This window comes from Athene cunicularia (assembly GCF_003259725.1).
Source record: "Athene cunicularia isolate RWA chromosome 3 unlocalized genomic scaffold, athCun1 chr3_part1, whole genome shotgun sequence".
NCBI lineage: Eukaryota > Metazoa > Chordata > Aves > Strigiformes > Strigidae > Athene > Athene cunicularia.
The window spans coordinates 38,227,844-38,244,897 of NW_020799097.1; the positions used below are offsets into that span (position 1 = coordinate 38,227,844).

At 37.9% G+C, this 17,054-nt stretch overlaps 1 protein-coding gene across 6 annotated transcripts in view; it reads right to left on the reverse strand.

Annotated features, from left to right (window-relative positions):
- The window catches only part of CEP162 (centrosomal protein 162), a 50,631-nt gene extending 33,871 nt beyond the window's left edge, over nucleotides 1-16,760 (reverse strand). Inside the window, exons 1-6 of one of the 6 annotated variants that reach the window (XM_026844304.1) lie at nucleotides 16,362-16,760; nucleotides 15,871-15,956; nucleotides 14,926-15,005; nucleotides 9,088-9,226; nucleotides 4,805-4,915; nucleotides 2,620-2,769 (exon numbers count right to left, since the gene is read on the reverse strand). In XM_026844304.1, coding sequence (XP_026700105.1) covers nucleotides 2,620-2,769; nucleotides 4,805-4,915; nucleotides 9,088-9,226; nucleotides 14,926-14,985 — 460 coding nt within the window. In that variant the 5' untranslated portion in view covers nucleotides 14,986-15,005; nucleotides 15,871-15,956; nucleotides 16,362-16,760. Of the gene's footprint in view, nucleotides 1-2,619; nucleotides 2,770-4,804; nucleotides 4,916-9,087; nucleotides 9,227-14,925; nucleotides 15,030-15,870; nucleotides 16,045-16,361 lie in introns of all 6 variants that reach the window. The other 5 variants (XM_026844302.1, XM_026844305.1, XM_026844301.1 and 2 more) reach the window with 5 other exon arrangements.
- Nucleotides 16,761-17,054: the final 294 nt, after the last annotated feature.

Genomic DNA, 17,054 nt, shown 5'->3' on the forward strand with positions numbered 1-17,054 from the left:
CCACCAATTTTAATCTCATGTTGCAACTGCAAAGATAGTCTCACAAATCATAGTCATCTTACTTCCATTTCTGAGATATGTAAATCTTGTTTAGAGTTAACTAGGCTATTATATACATTGTTTTTCTATCCTTCATATCTGCACACAAACCTGAAGTTCAGCATGGGGCAAATATAACAACTGTAAAAATTAACTTACTGTAATGTTACTCCTGGAAGACAATCACACACACAAACCCGATAATGAAATGAACATTTCTCTGTTAAAAGCCTGTTTATTTGGTTTGATCTACTACACCAGAGAAAGCACCACAGATTTTGGGAAATTGTAGCTGTTGTCTTATCAGGTACATTTCATTTGTCGAAAATTAAATGCAAATGAAAATCTGCTGCAAATTAAAGGAAAAATAATAGTAACCAAAGTTACTGATGCACACCCAGTTCTTCCATTCTGTATGTTTATGCAACTACAACATGCAGTTTCTCTCCTTACTGTAATTTCATTGTTGTGAGGGTTCAGAATCACTTGACCAACTTGATGTATGAATTCTGCCCTCAGACAGAACACTGCCTTATGTACTTCCTTACAGAAAACAAAAAGCCAAATATTGCAGTACATTACTAGTTAAAAAGCAGTACCAAGTCCCTTCTGCCTGCCCCTAACACACACACACTTACACTTTAGAGGTTCTCTTAGGAGAAGTGATAGGAGAAAAGCTGCTTTTAGCCAATGACATGAAACGATTTAACAGTTCTCACAGAAGGGAGCAAAAACCATGTTTGTCTTTTCCGATATGAATCTCGACTTGGTAAAACAAACTCAGAATTTTTGTTCTGTCTGGCCAAATGATCTTTAGACTATAGCCATGTCCCTGTACTGAATGTACCAGGAGGTGAAGATTTCCTGCTGACAGGAGATGTGTATAACAATAACCCTTCACATCAAGAACACTAAAGCTGTCTTCAACATTCTGATCAAGTGCTTCAACTCTGGGCTGCTACTGTGTTCTCTGCAGAGGTCCAACCTTTTAAGAAATGCCATACTTGCCTATATCATGACAATGGAGAAACTTCTCCCTTCAGTACTGAAAATGTACCCAGGGTGGAAGCAAGGGTGGGGCAAGTAAGAGTCTGAACACCTTTTCCTTCAATACGGGGCAGCCCTTAGGACATGCGTTCTGACTATAAGGGCCTCCCTATTCTGAAGTAGAATAGTTTGTTTCCTTGATTTCAATTACAAAGTCCCCTTGCAAGTTTTATTAGAAACCTAAGTGCATAAGATTCTACATCTTGGGAATGACTTCCACATTCCCGTATCTAACTTCACTGCTGTTTTCGATACAGAGCTCTGACTGATTTACCTTGCATGCAACAAGTAAATGTCAGACATTGACTTAAAGGTCATGCTCCACTTGTATACAAAGTTAATGCCTAAATAAATACATTCTGCTACTACACTGAAAAGCATAAAATGCATTGAAAAGCATAAAAAGATCAAAGTGCTGAACAGAAGTGAAACAGTCCATTTCTCTGGTAGCTAAATGGAGTAATTTAAAGTAATTTACCCAGATGGCGCTCTATTCTAGTTATTAAGACAGCAAACGGGAGTCTACAGCCAGACAGCAAGTTTTTTGAGAGTTTTAGAATGCCCATAATCTCACCAGACCTCAAACACCCTATTTTTTTCAATGAGAATGTTAGCAGAATCAAAAATAAATTGTCCCTGTCCTCCTGTATAAGATTTACAAGAAAGTATATGGGAATATACTTCAGTAAAAAGAATTTAACAGAATTTTAGAGAAAAACGTTTCCCTGAGTTTTTTATTTAAATTATCTCAAACTCAGTGAACTTTCTGAACAGACCTACACTGAGCTTAAAGGTTTCATGGGATTTATGTCAGCTAATATTCTTTAAGTATTTTGCCAGTTCAAGACAGACCAGAGCTTTTTTTAAAAAGCACCTCCCATAACAATTTGAAAATCAAATACTGTTTTGCAGCCATCGAGTTTTGCAACTCAGCCACTCCCAATTCCCAGACACACAATCCAGATTACAGAGGATACTACTGTTGATAATGAAGGCAAGAATGTCTTTTTTTACTCACCCTACACAATCTGAATTCTGAGAAACCTATCAAGCTTGGAAAAAATATCAACTTGGATGGATTTCAAAGCCTCTTTTCACTGCGTTTTTTGGCTCTTTGCACAGTCCTACTGATTTCTGTGGGGCTTGCAAGAGTGATTGGGGGGGGGAGGGCATTTGTTACTTTTCATAAAAACTTCTTGGAACAGCAGCATTCTTGAACTCCAAATATTTCACTACCCACATCTTCATATGCAGTATTCTGTAAGGCTAATGATATACAGTATTTTTTTTAAAGTCTTGACAATTTAAATTCATTAAAATAAGAACCTGAGTTTCACTTAGAAAAATATTTCTAACCACCACACTTGCAGAGAAAAGTCTAAAAACATAAATACAAAGGACTCAAACTTTGAGTCCTCAAACAATGATAAACATCTATTTAAAAAGTAACTTCTTTTCTCCTTAATCTGACCAGGACTGTCAGAACTGAGCCACTATACCTTTTTAATATTACATAAAATACAGATTTGTTACCCTCAGAATTGTCTGGACTGTCAGAAGTGAGACTTCCTTCTTCTTTCTTTAAGGATGAATCTTTCTTGTCCTTATGAAATTTTTCCAACATTTTGAATTTAGACAAAGCCTTGCTGCGAGATGCACTGGAAGAGGTTTTAGGAGGAACTACTTTTAAGTGTAGAGAAACATTTATAAGTTTTTATACATAATGGACAAGGAATAAAGAGAAAGATAAGATGTGAGAAATCAAATTGAAACTTCTGAAAAAGTAATGCAGTTCAATTTCTTGTATATTGAATAATCTATCATTTTCTAGCTGTAACTAAAAATTAAAGTTAATACTTATAACCTCTGAGAACAAAACCCCTTTTTAAAAATAAAAAGAGGGGAAAAAGACAAATTCCTTCTTGCTCCACATATATATACACATATGTATTCAAATACATTGTTCTAGGAGCTCAATATATTACCTGAAAACAAAGAAAACTAGTAAAACTACTTCAACAATCAAAGAAGTTTTGTACTACAAGATTTGAAAGCAAGCATCTAGATCGGTTCAAAGAAAATTGGAAAAACATAAGGACATGAAAGTGAATTACTATTGTCTTTATCACTGTCAGGTACACGAACTGCAAGTTGTTTGCTCAAACCCTTGTGAGGGCTTGCTTAGAAGCAAATACAACCAAACACCTTCCATTCACATTAGTAGAATTAAGTTTTAAATAACAGTAGCCATACTGAAAACTGTGCTCTCTCATGTACTTAGATAGTAGCCACACTACACACTTTATATACCTTAGGCAAGACAGATGCACTTTTTCTTGTTCAAATTGTCAGGGTGGAGGGGGCTTCTAAATTGGCTAATTCAGACAAAACTCTTGGTTACAGGTCCTTACCCTGACACAAGAGAGAGCAAAGGTAGTCTAGGGGATCAGCCCAAATACTTCTGCTATCTAGAAACAGGACTATGTGGATATGTGACCAGAAGCTAACACATCAGAAACACCCAAGATCACTAGAGGAAGTTGACGAGCATATGGCAAGTGCAGTGCAAAAAGAGAAGCGGTATGAAATCCATTCTGACACAATGCATGCGTCCTTTATTCCTTCAACTGATGTCCACTAGTAAGGCATCACTTCTCTAGATTTATATTCTTCCACATTTACTGAGAAACTGAAAGTGTTGACAGCATGCCTTCCATTATAAATAATGCAAACAGCTGATGCCTTTTAAAACAGTAATTTGAAATAATTCCCAAAGTGCTCCTGTTGCTCATATTTCAAATATTAAGTCTAATCAAGAAACAGATTCAGTTTTACTGTTTGTCTCCCAGACCGAGATGCTTTATAGCTATTCTATGCAAATGAGGCTTATGAAAACAGGGCAGCATATACACTCTAGAAAGCTAACACAAGGAAATGTTCTATAGGCTACACAGTGATCACTGATATGATCTAAAGACCAAGTGCCAAATATTTCTTTGCCATGGTTCTCCAAAATATTATTGATCTGATTGACTTTAACACCAAAGCCACATTTAAACTAGTACATATAAATTAATTGCTATTGCCATTTACACAAAAGTATATCATAGATCAACTTTTATAACTCTTACTTATTCATTGGAGTTTCTCTTCAGATAGCATAAAAAGTGACTTCATATAAAAGGTTGAATCTGAAGTTACACTGACTAAAATAATCCTGCAGATTAAACAATTTACCTTGTCGTTATTATACCAACTGTACTGTTTCCTTTCCAGGGGTAGCATGCAAAGAGCAGCCAACTAGTCAGCAAAGGGAAAAGAATCACATCAATAGAAAAATCAGTAGAATACTTATCTGACTGCAGTCTTTGAAATTAAACAACATATAATACATAATATTATATGTAATAATATTTCTTGAATATAAAATATGAAGATTTTTTTTAGATTTTCAAAGATATTCCCCACCAGGTTACATTCAAATACTGTCTGTCCTACTACATCACTACAGGTAGTGATGTATGATGTAATGACAATTGAGCAAAAGTTCACAGTTATTAGTTTCTTCTTGAAATGACAAATGAAGTAAGTGGCAGCTTGCTTTCAGTGATAACACTATGGTCAAATGGACAATTTGCAAAGGATTTTCTACAGGAAATGCACAGGTAATACAAGGCTGATATTGAATAAATATAGCAAAACATATTTAATCAAATACCAGGCTGGCAATCTGAATGGGGACTCTTTTGTTCACTGTTTTCCACTATTTCAGCATGGTTTTCCATCAGTTTCTTCGCTTTTCTCAGTTTAACAAATCTTGTTTGAAAATCTTGAAAAGTAAGACAAAGCAAGAACAGACAGGAAAGCAAGACAGGACAGGAATTCTTATTATCCAATTTCTTTTTATCATTTAAACAACAAAAACAAGTAGAAAGGACATTAGTTAGAGGTAGGTCTTTAACCTGTCAAATATGAAAGGCAGTATCTTGAATCATAATTTGCACATTTCAATTTAAAGCTGAAGAACAAAGAGTTCAAACGTGCCTGGAAGAACAAGTTGTGTTATTTTAAAATGTACTTTATACTTCTCAGCCAAAATAACAGAAATAGTCTATGCTGTTTACCATAAATCTACAAAATCGAGTGAAAACAGGCTATTAGTTTAAATCTCTTCCTACTTCCTGGCACTTCTGTAACAAGATGCCTTGGAAAAAACAATCAGACAACAAATAAATGTATAGCATATATTGAGTCTTTTAGTCACCTCTCTTTGTGTCTTCACAGAAAGCATGATATAGATATCAAAGTAACCCAAAACGAAAACCTCAAACTAGAAACAATTTATCAGCTTGGTGCTTTACTTGAGCAAATTAGCCTGGCTGTTAATATAACAGTATCTCTATACAGCGCCACCCAAACACATCAACTCATACATATGGAGCACGTATTTCTACTGCAGTGTGGCACTGTGGGTGGAGGTAAGATTTGTACTTTACATAAGTTTGATTAATGATGACAAAACACTTTAAAAATAATAATTCTATTATCTGACAGCCTGCTAATAAAGTCCCATCTGTAAACAACATGGCTAGACGAATACACAAGGATCTCCACAAAATTTCAAAGCATGCCAATATTATGCTTCTCAAATTAAATTAATCTTATTTCCATATATGTTACCATCACAACAATATTTTTTTTTCACAAGACAAGCACAAAAAGCTATAAATCTGAATCATCATCTTCTCAGTCATCCTGTGCCATAACTTATACTGCAATGCTGCTGTGCCTTCAGCCATTATTAAGACATCCGAGCAACACACTGCACAACATACACCTGCTGAAGAATATTAGATCTGACAAAATTGTATTTGACAAAGTACTTGGAAGCATGCAAGAGAGACACACAGAGGAAAAAAGGGGCAGTTCTAGAAGCCTATCCACAATGAATTCGTTAGTCTCACCTGACCTGTCATTTTAAAAACACTGCAGATATATCCACATGAACTAAAATCATAGCATAGTTTGTAGCGTGTACATCCATGTATATATCCTTTATGGCTGGGATTCATTATTTGCCATTATAGCCACATAAAAATTGTCTACTTTTGCAACTGTAGAGGAAAACTCAGTTTATACTGCAAATATCTCTCTTTTGACTCTAAGTTAATTGCCCTACAACTAGACTGCAGTTAGAATGGCATCATCATAGTATAGATTGCTTCTGTGCTACACAGCTCCTAATCTATCACAGTATATGTTAATACAACTGCTACCATTTGCAAGTGTCCAGTGTGATATGGCTTACTGCATATGTCTCACAAGTGTGGAATTCTATGCAGAGTGATGGTGACCCAGGTGAAGAAATGAAACTAATAATCAGGCTGGCAAAAATGGTGCTTGGGGAAGAATTCAGTGCCCAGATCTAACATATTTGCCCCAAGTTCTTGTATTCTTAGTTTTATTATCTCCAACTGCCAAGACATGTTGAACCCTTGATTCAGAAAGCATTACACATGGATTACTTCCAACTCCCTCTGAAAAAATCCAGTCCTTCATCTCTACAGAGACCTGGACAGGCTAGAGCGATGGACTGAGGCCAACTGCATGAGTTTCAATGAGGCCAAGTGCAGGGGGCTGCACTTGGGCCACAACAACCCCCAGCAGCGCTACAGGCTTGGGGAGGAGTGGCTGGAGAGCTGCCAGTCAGAGAGGGACCTGAGGGGGTTGATTGACAGCTGCCTGAACAGGAGCCAGCAGTGTGCCCAGGTGGCCAAGAAGGCCAATGGCATCCTGGCTGGTGTCAGCAATAGCGTGGCCAGCAGGGACAGGGAAGGGATCTGACCCCTGTACTCGGCACTGGTGAGGCCGCCCCTCGATTCCTGTGTTCAGTTTTGGGCCCCTCACTACAAAAAGGACATTGAATGACTCGAGCGTGTCCAGAGAAGGGCAACGGAGCTGGTGCAGGGTCTGGAGCACAGGTCATACAGGGAGTGGCTGAGGGAACTGGGGGTGTTTAGTCTGGAGAAGAGGAGGCTGAGGGGAGACCTCATCGCCCTCTACAGCTCCCTGACAGGAGGTTGCAGAGCGCTGGGGATGAGTCTCTTTAACCAAGTAATAAGTGATAGGACAAGAGGGAATGTCCCAAATTGCACCAGGGAAGGTTTAGACTGGATATTAGGAAACAGTTATTCACAGAATGGGTTGTTAGGTGTTGGAATGGGCTGCCCAGGGCAGTGGTGGAGTCCCCATCCCTGGAGGTGTTCAAGAGTTGGGTTGACATAGCGCTGAGGGATATGGTCTGGTTGGAAACTGTCGGTGTTAGGTCAATGGTTGGACTAGGTGATCTTCAAGGTCTTTTCCAATCTAGATGATTCTGTGATTCACCAAGAGTATGAATATGAACAGGCTAGCTTCCTTTGCAAGTAAATGGATTCTGTACTTGCATAACTGGGTAGGTTCACCTTCTGAATGTTTTCCTTTTAAAGGAGAAAACATTTTTACGAGAGACCTTAAAAAGTTTACCAGAACTCTCTTTTTATGTCAATAAACTGCAGGTCAAGCATGTTTCAGTTTTAATTGCTTTACCTCTAGTTAAACTAGACAGCCAATAAGATATTCTTCATTTAAAAAATTAGAAGTGGTAGAATTGGTTTGGATGGGAACAACCTGATATAACCACATTTTTTCTGATTCTGCTTTGCATTGTACTTAACTCATACAAGCACTGTTCTCTAAAACTTGTAATCAATCTGACTTTTAAGTACCTATTCCAGTAGGTTTTGGTTTAAGTAGCATAAGAATCATCAAAGTGCTTTACGGCTTGCCTCAAGCATCTCAGAAAAAACATGGAAGAATGCTGAGCTTATAAAGTCACCTGAAAATTTTCTCTTGATAGTATGTAGAAAAATGAGGTCATGCTAACTGCTTAATTCACACACTTTGCCCAACAAGAACAGTCTGTCCTTCCATTTTCTGAAAAGCTGTAAGTAAATCATGTATCTCATAACTACTTGATAGGAACTCTCTCATATCCATCTGAGTTTTCCAGCAACATCTTAACAGGCCAGAGACAGATAAGCACTTCAGACCACTCCTATTAGTGTTATGCCTAATGGCATAACTGCTGCCTAAGATTTGACTCCCAACTATGACAACACTGACAGGATAGAGCTATGCTTAAAATCACAGAGTACTGGCAGTATCTTAAGCCTGTAATATGAAAAACCGATTTCTGGAACTTTCCGTAAAGCTCCAGTTGTAAGTTATACAAATCATGCAAGTAAGAAGTCACCAATTCCTACAAGAACAAGAAGCAATCACCCTGCGGAAACTAACTACTTGTAAGCTTTACTATCCAATAAGAAAACAATGGAGAAAAGGAAAACTAGAGGTGGAAAGCTTGCAAGCAATAATATATTTTCAAACAGAACTATGTAACCAAACAAATACTGAACTAGCAATCATGTCATCACAGCCCTTTTGCCCTTGAGCCATGGTTCCTGGCAACGGAAATGTTGAGAATGCTGACAGACATACATCTTTGAATCAGCTGCTGTCGAAAAGTTTTTTCTGTGCTTCCCCAACCTATTAAAAATGTTGCAAATAGCACAAGATTATATATATTGGTCCTTTTCCTCTCCAGTTTTGAAAACAGAAATCTATAAAAATTCAGTATAAGAGAAGAGGTAGGTTACAAAACACATCTACAAAGACTTCAGCAGAATTCATTAAATTACATCTTCTAGTTATATTACTATTGATAATGCGTTTACTCTTTACAAGTTTTAATAACTTGAAAGCTACAGAAAAAACGGCTTGAATACGTTCCTTAAAAAAAAATACAATTACATTTGAGTTTTATATTTTACAAATTTGTATTGTAATGTTTTAAAGCACTTGAGTGGCATCAACTTAACCTGAAACCAGGCCTATATGAAGTATGAGAAAGAACTAGCCTGACCCCCTGTGGCCAAAAAATTGCAAAACTAGATTATTTACCACCATCATCCAAATCTTCCTCAGATATCCACCATGGCACTGAATCCTTTTTCTTCGTTTCTTTCTTCTTGGGTTGTCCCAATGTTTCAAGAATGCTGGATTTCTTGTTTGAATTTCCAAGTGAATCATCTGAAAGAGACTGAGTCGATTGCATTCAAGATTAAAGACAGCTTTTACATTTTCGTATTGTTTAACTGTCTTTCAGCCACTCTTTTCTGAACTTTCGACTTCAGATGCCTCTCTTTACTCCCCACTGTCTGGCTTTTTTGTCTATGCATGAACAAGTTGAGTAAGAAACAATAACTATATTCATGTGGTATAATACTACATATTATAATAACCCCAGTGCAATTTGGATATGTTAAAAATTAAATGGTTAGTAAAGTATATGTTCAAATGAACCACATAATCAGCATTTTTTCAATTAGTTACAACATATAAGAAACAAAATTCTATACTGCATCCAAGAAGATAATGAAGCAGAGCAAAAACATTTCTGCCTTGGCCTTACATTATTCATATTTGGAAAAAAAAAAGTTTCACAAGCAACATTCTAGCTGCCAGCAAATCAGATTTCAGAAATTAATTTTATACTTTGTGTTGATGGAAATTAATAGAAATGCCAGAGCCATTCCTACCAACTTTGTGTTTTAAGCTTTCATGTGTGTTCATACGTGGCCAACTGCATGAGTTTCAATAAGGCCAAATGCCGGGGGCTGCCCTTGGGCCACAACAACTCCCAGCAGCGCTACAGGCTTGGGGAGGAGTGGCTGGAGAGCTGCCAGTCAGAGAGGGACCTGGGGGGGTTGATTGACAGCTGCCTGAACAGGAGCCAGCAGTGTGCCCAGGTGGCCAAGAAGGCCAATGGCATCCTGGCTTGTGTCAGCAATAGCGTGGCCAGCAGGGACAGGGAAGGGATCTGACCCCTGTACTCGGCACTGGTGAGGCCGCCCCTCGATTCCTGTGTTCAGTTTTGGGCCCCTCACTCCAAAAAGGACATTGAATGACTCGAGCGTGTCCAGAGAAGGGCAACGGAGCTGGTGCAGGGTCTGGAGCACAGGTCGTATGGGGAGCGGCTGAGGGAACTGGGGGTGTTTAGTCTGGAGAAGAGGAGGCTGAGGGGAGACCTCATCGCCCTCTACAGCTCCCTGAAAGGAGGGTGCAGAGAGCTGGGGATGAGTCTCTTTAACCAAGTAACAAGAGATAGGATGAGAGGGAATGGCACCAAATTGCGCCAGGGAAGGTTTAGACTAAATATTAGGAAGTATTTCTTTACAGAATGGGTTGTTAAGCGTTGGAATGGGCTGGCCAGGGAGGTGGTGGTGTCCCCATCCCTGGAGATATTTAAGAACAGGGTTGACATAGCGCTGAGGGATATGGTATAGTTGGGAACTGTCAGTGTTAGCTTAATGGTTGGACTGGATGATCTTCAAGGTCTTTTCCAACCTAGACAATTCTGTGATTTTGTGTTAGCCCTACATGCCGTTCTTTACTTACAACTTAAATCAATGGAAAAAAAAAAGTCTGAGTATGAACAGCCTATGAATTTAAGTTACTGAAGAGTATCAAAAAGGGAAAGACCTACAGACACTTCATTAAGACAACAGCACTTTTTTGATGCGATGCAGCTTTTTTTAAACACAAAATAACCCTAATCTCTGCTCTTTTCCTTGAATAAAGCTCTTTGTGGCTTACAGCAGCCACAATCAGCTGTCCAGACACTGAACAAGGGAATATATTCATTAAGCGAGCGCACTGCCACCTTACATGCTATATATTCTTTGTGCTTAAACATGGTGTTAAGGGGAGTAGCATACTTTTTATTTTTATCTAACTTTTTAGCCATAATTGTTGAAACCTGTTGTCCTAAAGTGTCTTAAAGAACACAGTGAATTGAGTTAGCAAAAGTCATTAACCATAAGAAACATTAACATATGAAATGCATCACAGAGGAAAAGATCAAAAGCTTCACTTTTGTAATAGTCACAATTAAGAAAATGTGATACAGAATAGTAGAGGCAACAGGACTGTGGGTACTTAATATGTAAAACACAAGAGAATGTTTTATTAAAACAAACCTCTGCTGTCCCCTGCCTGAATCCTGCTGCATAAAAGCACTACATGAAAACCTACCTTTACTATATATCTAATGCCTCAATTCATATGGGCCTAACAAGAACATCCCTAAATCAAGTGCCCATTACCCATAACTACCATTTAAGGAAAAAAAAAAAAAATATTCTTATGAATATCTCTGACCAGTAACAGCTTTAGAGCTTGAAAAAACTCAATGCCTGTCAATACAGTCTCAGAAAGAAAAATTAAGTGCTCTGAGCCTTGCACTTTAATAAACCACAATTTTAATGAATTATGAAACTGCTAGACAACAGGATGTATTGCAATTTCTTTAAGTTGGCTCAGTGACAAAGAGCAAAACATCTTTACATTCTTAATAAATGTCCTATAAATAATAACTTCCTTACACTAGTCACAAGTACTAGTGCCATTGTCCCCAAAGGTCGGACTCCCTCCTGCTACCTAGAAGTACTGACAGGTGCTTGATGCAAGCTCTGTTACCGCTTGCTGCTTCTTTTATGACTAACAGTATCCTCTACCCTGCAAGTAGAACTTCAATGATGCTCATATTCCTTAGAGTACTGTAACTAAAGAAACTGAAACTCCCACAGGTGGTTCTCAAGTTCTGGAAACTTTCTATGTCCAGCCATCTTGTCAACTACAGACAGTAAAGTTGCAGCAGCTGGGAAAGAAACGCTGACACAAAAGTACTAGTGCATTTTTCCCAACATGTAAGTTGTCTTTTTTTTTCCCCTCACTCTGAAAATAAATAAAGAACTAAGCAAATAAAAAAATAAACAAACTTTTTGGACCAGTAATCACTTTTTGGTGCCAGTAAGTGGCACTGATTTCTTCCTTCCTCATTTCTACAGAACAGCCTTCCAGCTTTTCGAAAGAGACACACACACAAAATATTAAAATAAAGAAAACAAAACTGACAGTTGTTTAATCTCAACTTCAGTAAAAGCCAAGAGTCAGCTTTAAGAACTGAGAAAACAACATGGCACATAATCAGCTTACCACCTCCTGCGCACATGAAGGAACATAATAAAGTAGATAGGTAATACAGGATTGGATCTAAACCACTCAGGCTTAAATGACTAGTTGTGCTAATTATTTCACAAAACAAGTCTTTTTCAATAGAACAAGTCTACTCCAAATTATATTTTTAGTATAAAATATTATTTTAATATATTTGATCTTTTAATAAAAATTAAAAATGTTTTTCAGACACAGTTTATTATGTAGTGTTACTCTTCCAGGTACTATTCTACAGATTTTCTAATGAAGGTGGTACAGCCTTTCCTTTTGAAAGTCTTCCTTCTCAACTGTTCATGAATATCAATTAGAACTACAGTCAACCTAGAAGACCAGAAGCAGACAATGGCTTTTTCATAACTTTGCTTTGCTTGAAGTGTCATCCAAAAAAGCAATTAACTGAAGCACTGTGCAATACAAAGAGCTTCTCATGTTGCATGTCTCAAGTGAACTTCACAGCCAACACTCTGAAAACCTAGGAGCTATACCAATATGAGAGATGATGCTTAAGGGAAATTAAAGTGACAATAGAGGAAACGCACTAAAGCAAGATTCTGGTAGTGGGAAGTGGAAAGATCACAAGAACACAGATGGAGGAGGAGGAGGAAAACAATCTTGGATGATAACAGGCCATTCTGGAAAGGAGTTGGGAATAAACATGATCAGCCAGAGGAATAATTAAAAGACCTATCCTACATGCAGTAATTGTTATTATGCATTTGTGTTTCCTTCTGTATAACGATAAAAGCCTAGAAAATCCTCTTCACTCTTCCAACTGTATAGTCTTTCTTATAACATATATTTTAATCTCAAACATACATATAACACAACCCCTCCTAAACAAAGGCTGCTTCACTATGAGTTATTTAAAAGGGAAAAAGCATCCTGCTCCCTTTCTTCTCTGAAAGATTTGCTTAAACAATAGTAAGTGTTCCTCAAACTACTAAGACACAGTTTTTGCTATTTCCTCCCCTACCCCCCACCCCCTTTTTACTGTCAACACAAACATCACCTACACAGTGATTTCAAACAACGGATCACACCAGTTTCTCATCTTCCTAATATTAAAAGGCTGCACACTTTTTGTAAAAAACAAAAGCAAAGAGAGGGACATAACAGAAGATGCATGCGTATAAAGTAACAAAGTAGATAATGTCATTGTTATTTGGATCTATATCTAGCTGGCAAAACATAAACCAATGCATATTTTAATGACTGGACTTGCAGTATGTGTGTTTAAGAAAGCTTAAACACTTTATGAACAGTTTTAGTTTGAAACAATAAGACATGAGTTGTTAAAAGTCACTTTCTCTGGAACATGCCAAATCCCACTTGGAATAACACATCTATTTTGATTTTTCTCTAACTTCAGCATTCTCAGTGTGGGTAATAGTTGAAGAGCAAGAAGAGCATGTCAAATGAGGAACAAAATGCTAGAAGCAATCCTAGGCAGAGTTTTGACAGATGCGCAAAATAAATAAAAGAATAAACCTCCTTTCTCTTTCCCAGAGCAACTCCCTTCATAACAATAAGTAATTTTGACAGAAATTAAGATCCTAATTTTCTATTTTTACTAACTAATAATTTCAGTGAATTCAAGAATGTTAACTCAATTACATCATCAAATTAAAGGCCAAAATCTACCTTCAAGTTATTTGTGAATCTTAACTTTCAGATGGTATTTTGTTTTCTATTCTATCAATTTAGTATTGCTCAGTGAAGTTACATTTATTCTGTATCTGTAAAAACATCTCACAAGCTGCACAGTCAAGGCAGAGTTACAGACATACCTGGGAAAGCTAATTCTTGAAAAAGCCACCTCTGATTACCACAGTCTTTACTACACAGTACAAAGTAATTTTTACAGAATTTAGTACCTACATTTTTCACAAGTAATGAAACTGCAGCACAGCTTCTACACAAAAAAAAACTTTAAACATACATTACGTACAACAGAGGCGCCAAGAATACTGTCTGCCATCGTTAGCTACACTTATATAGGAGAATCTAGTAAAGGCCTTACATAGCTGTACTTATACCTTAGGGTTACCACACTGTGTGTCTGATAGGCCAGTGGGCAAATTCTTAAATTACAGGTCTATATGCAGCGAAAAAAACATGCAAAGTTAGGGCATTTTGACCATGTCCAAGTAATTGTTAGCTTAAGTCATAACCCACAGTCTTGCAGGATTTTGCCTGTACTCAAAATCATCAAGCATCATAAGGAATAAAGGAATTAAATTAAAATTTTCTAATTACTACAACATACTTCATTTTGTTAGGATTAATACAAGAATTTTTAAATAGAATTCAGTGAAATTAGGTACTGCACAGAAAAATAAGGAAATTCTTAAAAGTAGTTTGTCTACATACAGTAAAAGTTTTTTATCGCATTTTCAGTATTATATCAATTTGAAGCTTCTGCTACTATGTAAAAAACAGAATTAAATTGAAACAAAAATGAAGAAATAAAAGCTCTTCCCGAAGATGCAACCTAGCAGTGACAAAGTATTTAATCACAGAACTGTTCCTATGATTTCAGTACAGTAAAATATCATGAATTAAGTTTATCAATGAAGTTAAGACCTTGCAAAGACCCACACATGAGACGGCTATGTGAATTATGTGATAAAAGCACAGCTGTATCTTCCATTTCATATTCTTTCATACTCAATTTCCCCCCTGTAGTTTAATAAAGGGATGTGACCTTGCTCTGAAACCTACCTCTTTCAGAAACTCTTCAAACTGCTCATCTAATTCTTCTTTTGAAAATCGATGAGCCATAACGTTCAACTGGATGTTACCTTCCAAACAACTGAGTTTAAAAACTAAGATTTAAAATAAAGTTAATTAAAAGCATTCTGAAATTACAGGTAGTGTAGTGATTTGCTGCTTTCATAGAGAGCTATAAGCAAAAATAAAACCAATCTCAAGAGAGATGCCAAATTTCATTCCTCCCACCCCAAATCTAAATTATTTACTGAATGAGATAATCAGTACAAACATGCCTGGATTACCCAAATTTCTTATAATCAAAATACTCATTTCCAAAGCAACAGTTTCCGTATTTAAACTCTGATAAATAAAATATGATTCTCTTAATCTTCTTTATATTTTTCTTCAAAAGGCAGACCTCTTAGCTACCCACAATTAAACATTTTGTCAATAATCAAACAAGAATCCACTGCAGTAATACTTCCCATCCCTTTTAAGGGCTTTTAATTCCTTTCTATGTCTCTTCTCCAAAACTGGAGACATCTGGCATTCCAAGTTTTGTTTCCTTGTCTCTGCTGTGCTTAGGACTCAGTAAAGAATAAATACATGAAAGTCTTCTAAGATTAGAGGATGACATTTGGTTTGATCTGCCCTGACACAGAAAGCCAATGGCACTTGTCCCCCTCCCATTCCCAAAAGTCTGTGTTGACTTCTCAGGTATAAAATGTGCCTCACACTTAGAACACTACAAAGCTTTTGTATATCTTACTGCTCAAAACATATGGCTACCTTCGAAACTGCATATGTATAGCAGCATTAAACTGCCCTCGGATCTTCCAGGCTGAGAAGTGCTATGTAAACATAAAAGGGCTAAACATTTGCAGAAATGTTTTTACCATTAAATAAAAGTTCTCCCAATATGGAGCCTTCTCAGTACACAGGACTGTTACCTACCTAGTAAATTGATTTTGACAGGCGAGTTGTGACAACTGCTTCCTGCTTTCACTCCTTATTCATCGATAGACCACCCGACACTTTGGCTTTCGCAGTTAAAAAAAAAAGCTATAGCAGACTGCCCAGACTTTGAATTGAATAAAGTATCCTTATGTAAGCACTTGGACAGATTCTCTGAAAACATGGTAAAAAGATTAAGAGTTACCTCTCACATAATCCAGTATCATTTTAGACTTTTACATCAAAGAACACTAGATTCTAAACATTAGATGCTTTAGTAGTTTACTAGCTGTAGCAACTACTTCAGCAAGTGGAGAATACTTAATTCCACCCTTGCCAGAAAAACAAACTGATTCTTCTGACATTCTCTCTACTTCTGTCTACCTTATAATTACAGCTTTTATAAAAACAATATAAAACTTTATTTTTCAAAAGGACATAGAAGATTACACACAAACATTACTCTTAGCAAACAAACTTTAGAGCCATACCTTTAAAAGTGCAGGTTCACAAATGACTTTGTACATAAAAAAGTCACTTCCTGGGATGTATGCTATAACACAGTGCTGAAAGCAGAAGTTTTGGGAAGGTATGGCTAAACCACAGGGATGAAGAAAAGCTTAAACACTCTAACACATTTCATGTGACCTTTTAACCATCCCAGCGCTAGGATCAGCCGCGACCTGATCCTCCTCGTCCTCCTCCAGCTTGCCCTAAAGTACACGCAGAGCTGGCCCACGGCGGCTGCCGAGCAGCAGCTCTGGGGACGGCGGGCCGTGCTCCTCCCAACCCCAGCCGCAACACCGCGGCTCTCCTCCGTCCCCGTTCCCTGCCGCCCTGAGCCTAGCGAGTGCTGGCGAAAGGGTGCGACAGCCCCGGCAGCGCGGCGACTCCGAGCCGGGCGGCTGGGCTGCGGGATCCGAGATACGGGACGTGGCTTTGCCTCCCCCCCGCCCGCGGCTGCCGGTTCCCCTGAGTTTGCTGCTCAGGTTGTTTCAGTTTCCTGCCCTCTAGGAGCTGCGCAGGACCCTGCTGATAAAGCGGGGGAATTAAACCGAGATTCAGTTTATTTCTGCATTCGGTGGCCATGCCAGGCCGGCGCAGAGGATAACCACCCTTGCTTCTGCTCATGAAGTGCGTGGGGCTAATGCTGTTGCCACTTGCAGCCAAAATCTCTTCCTCAA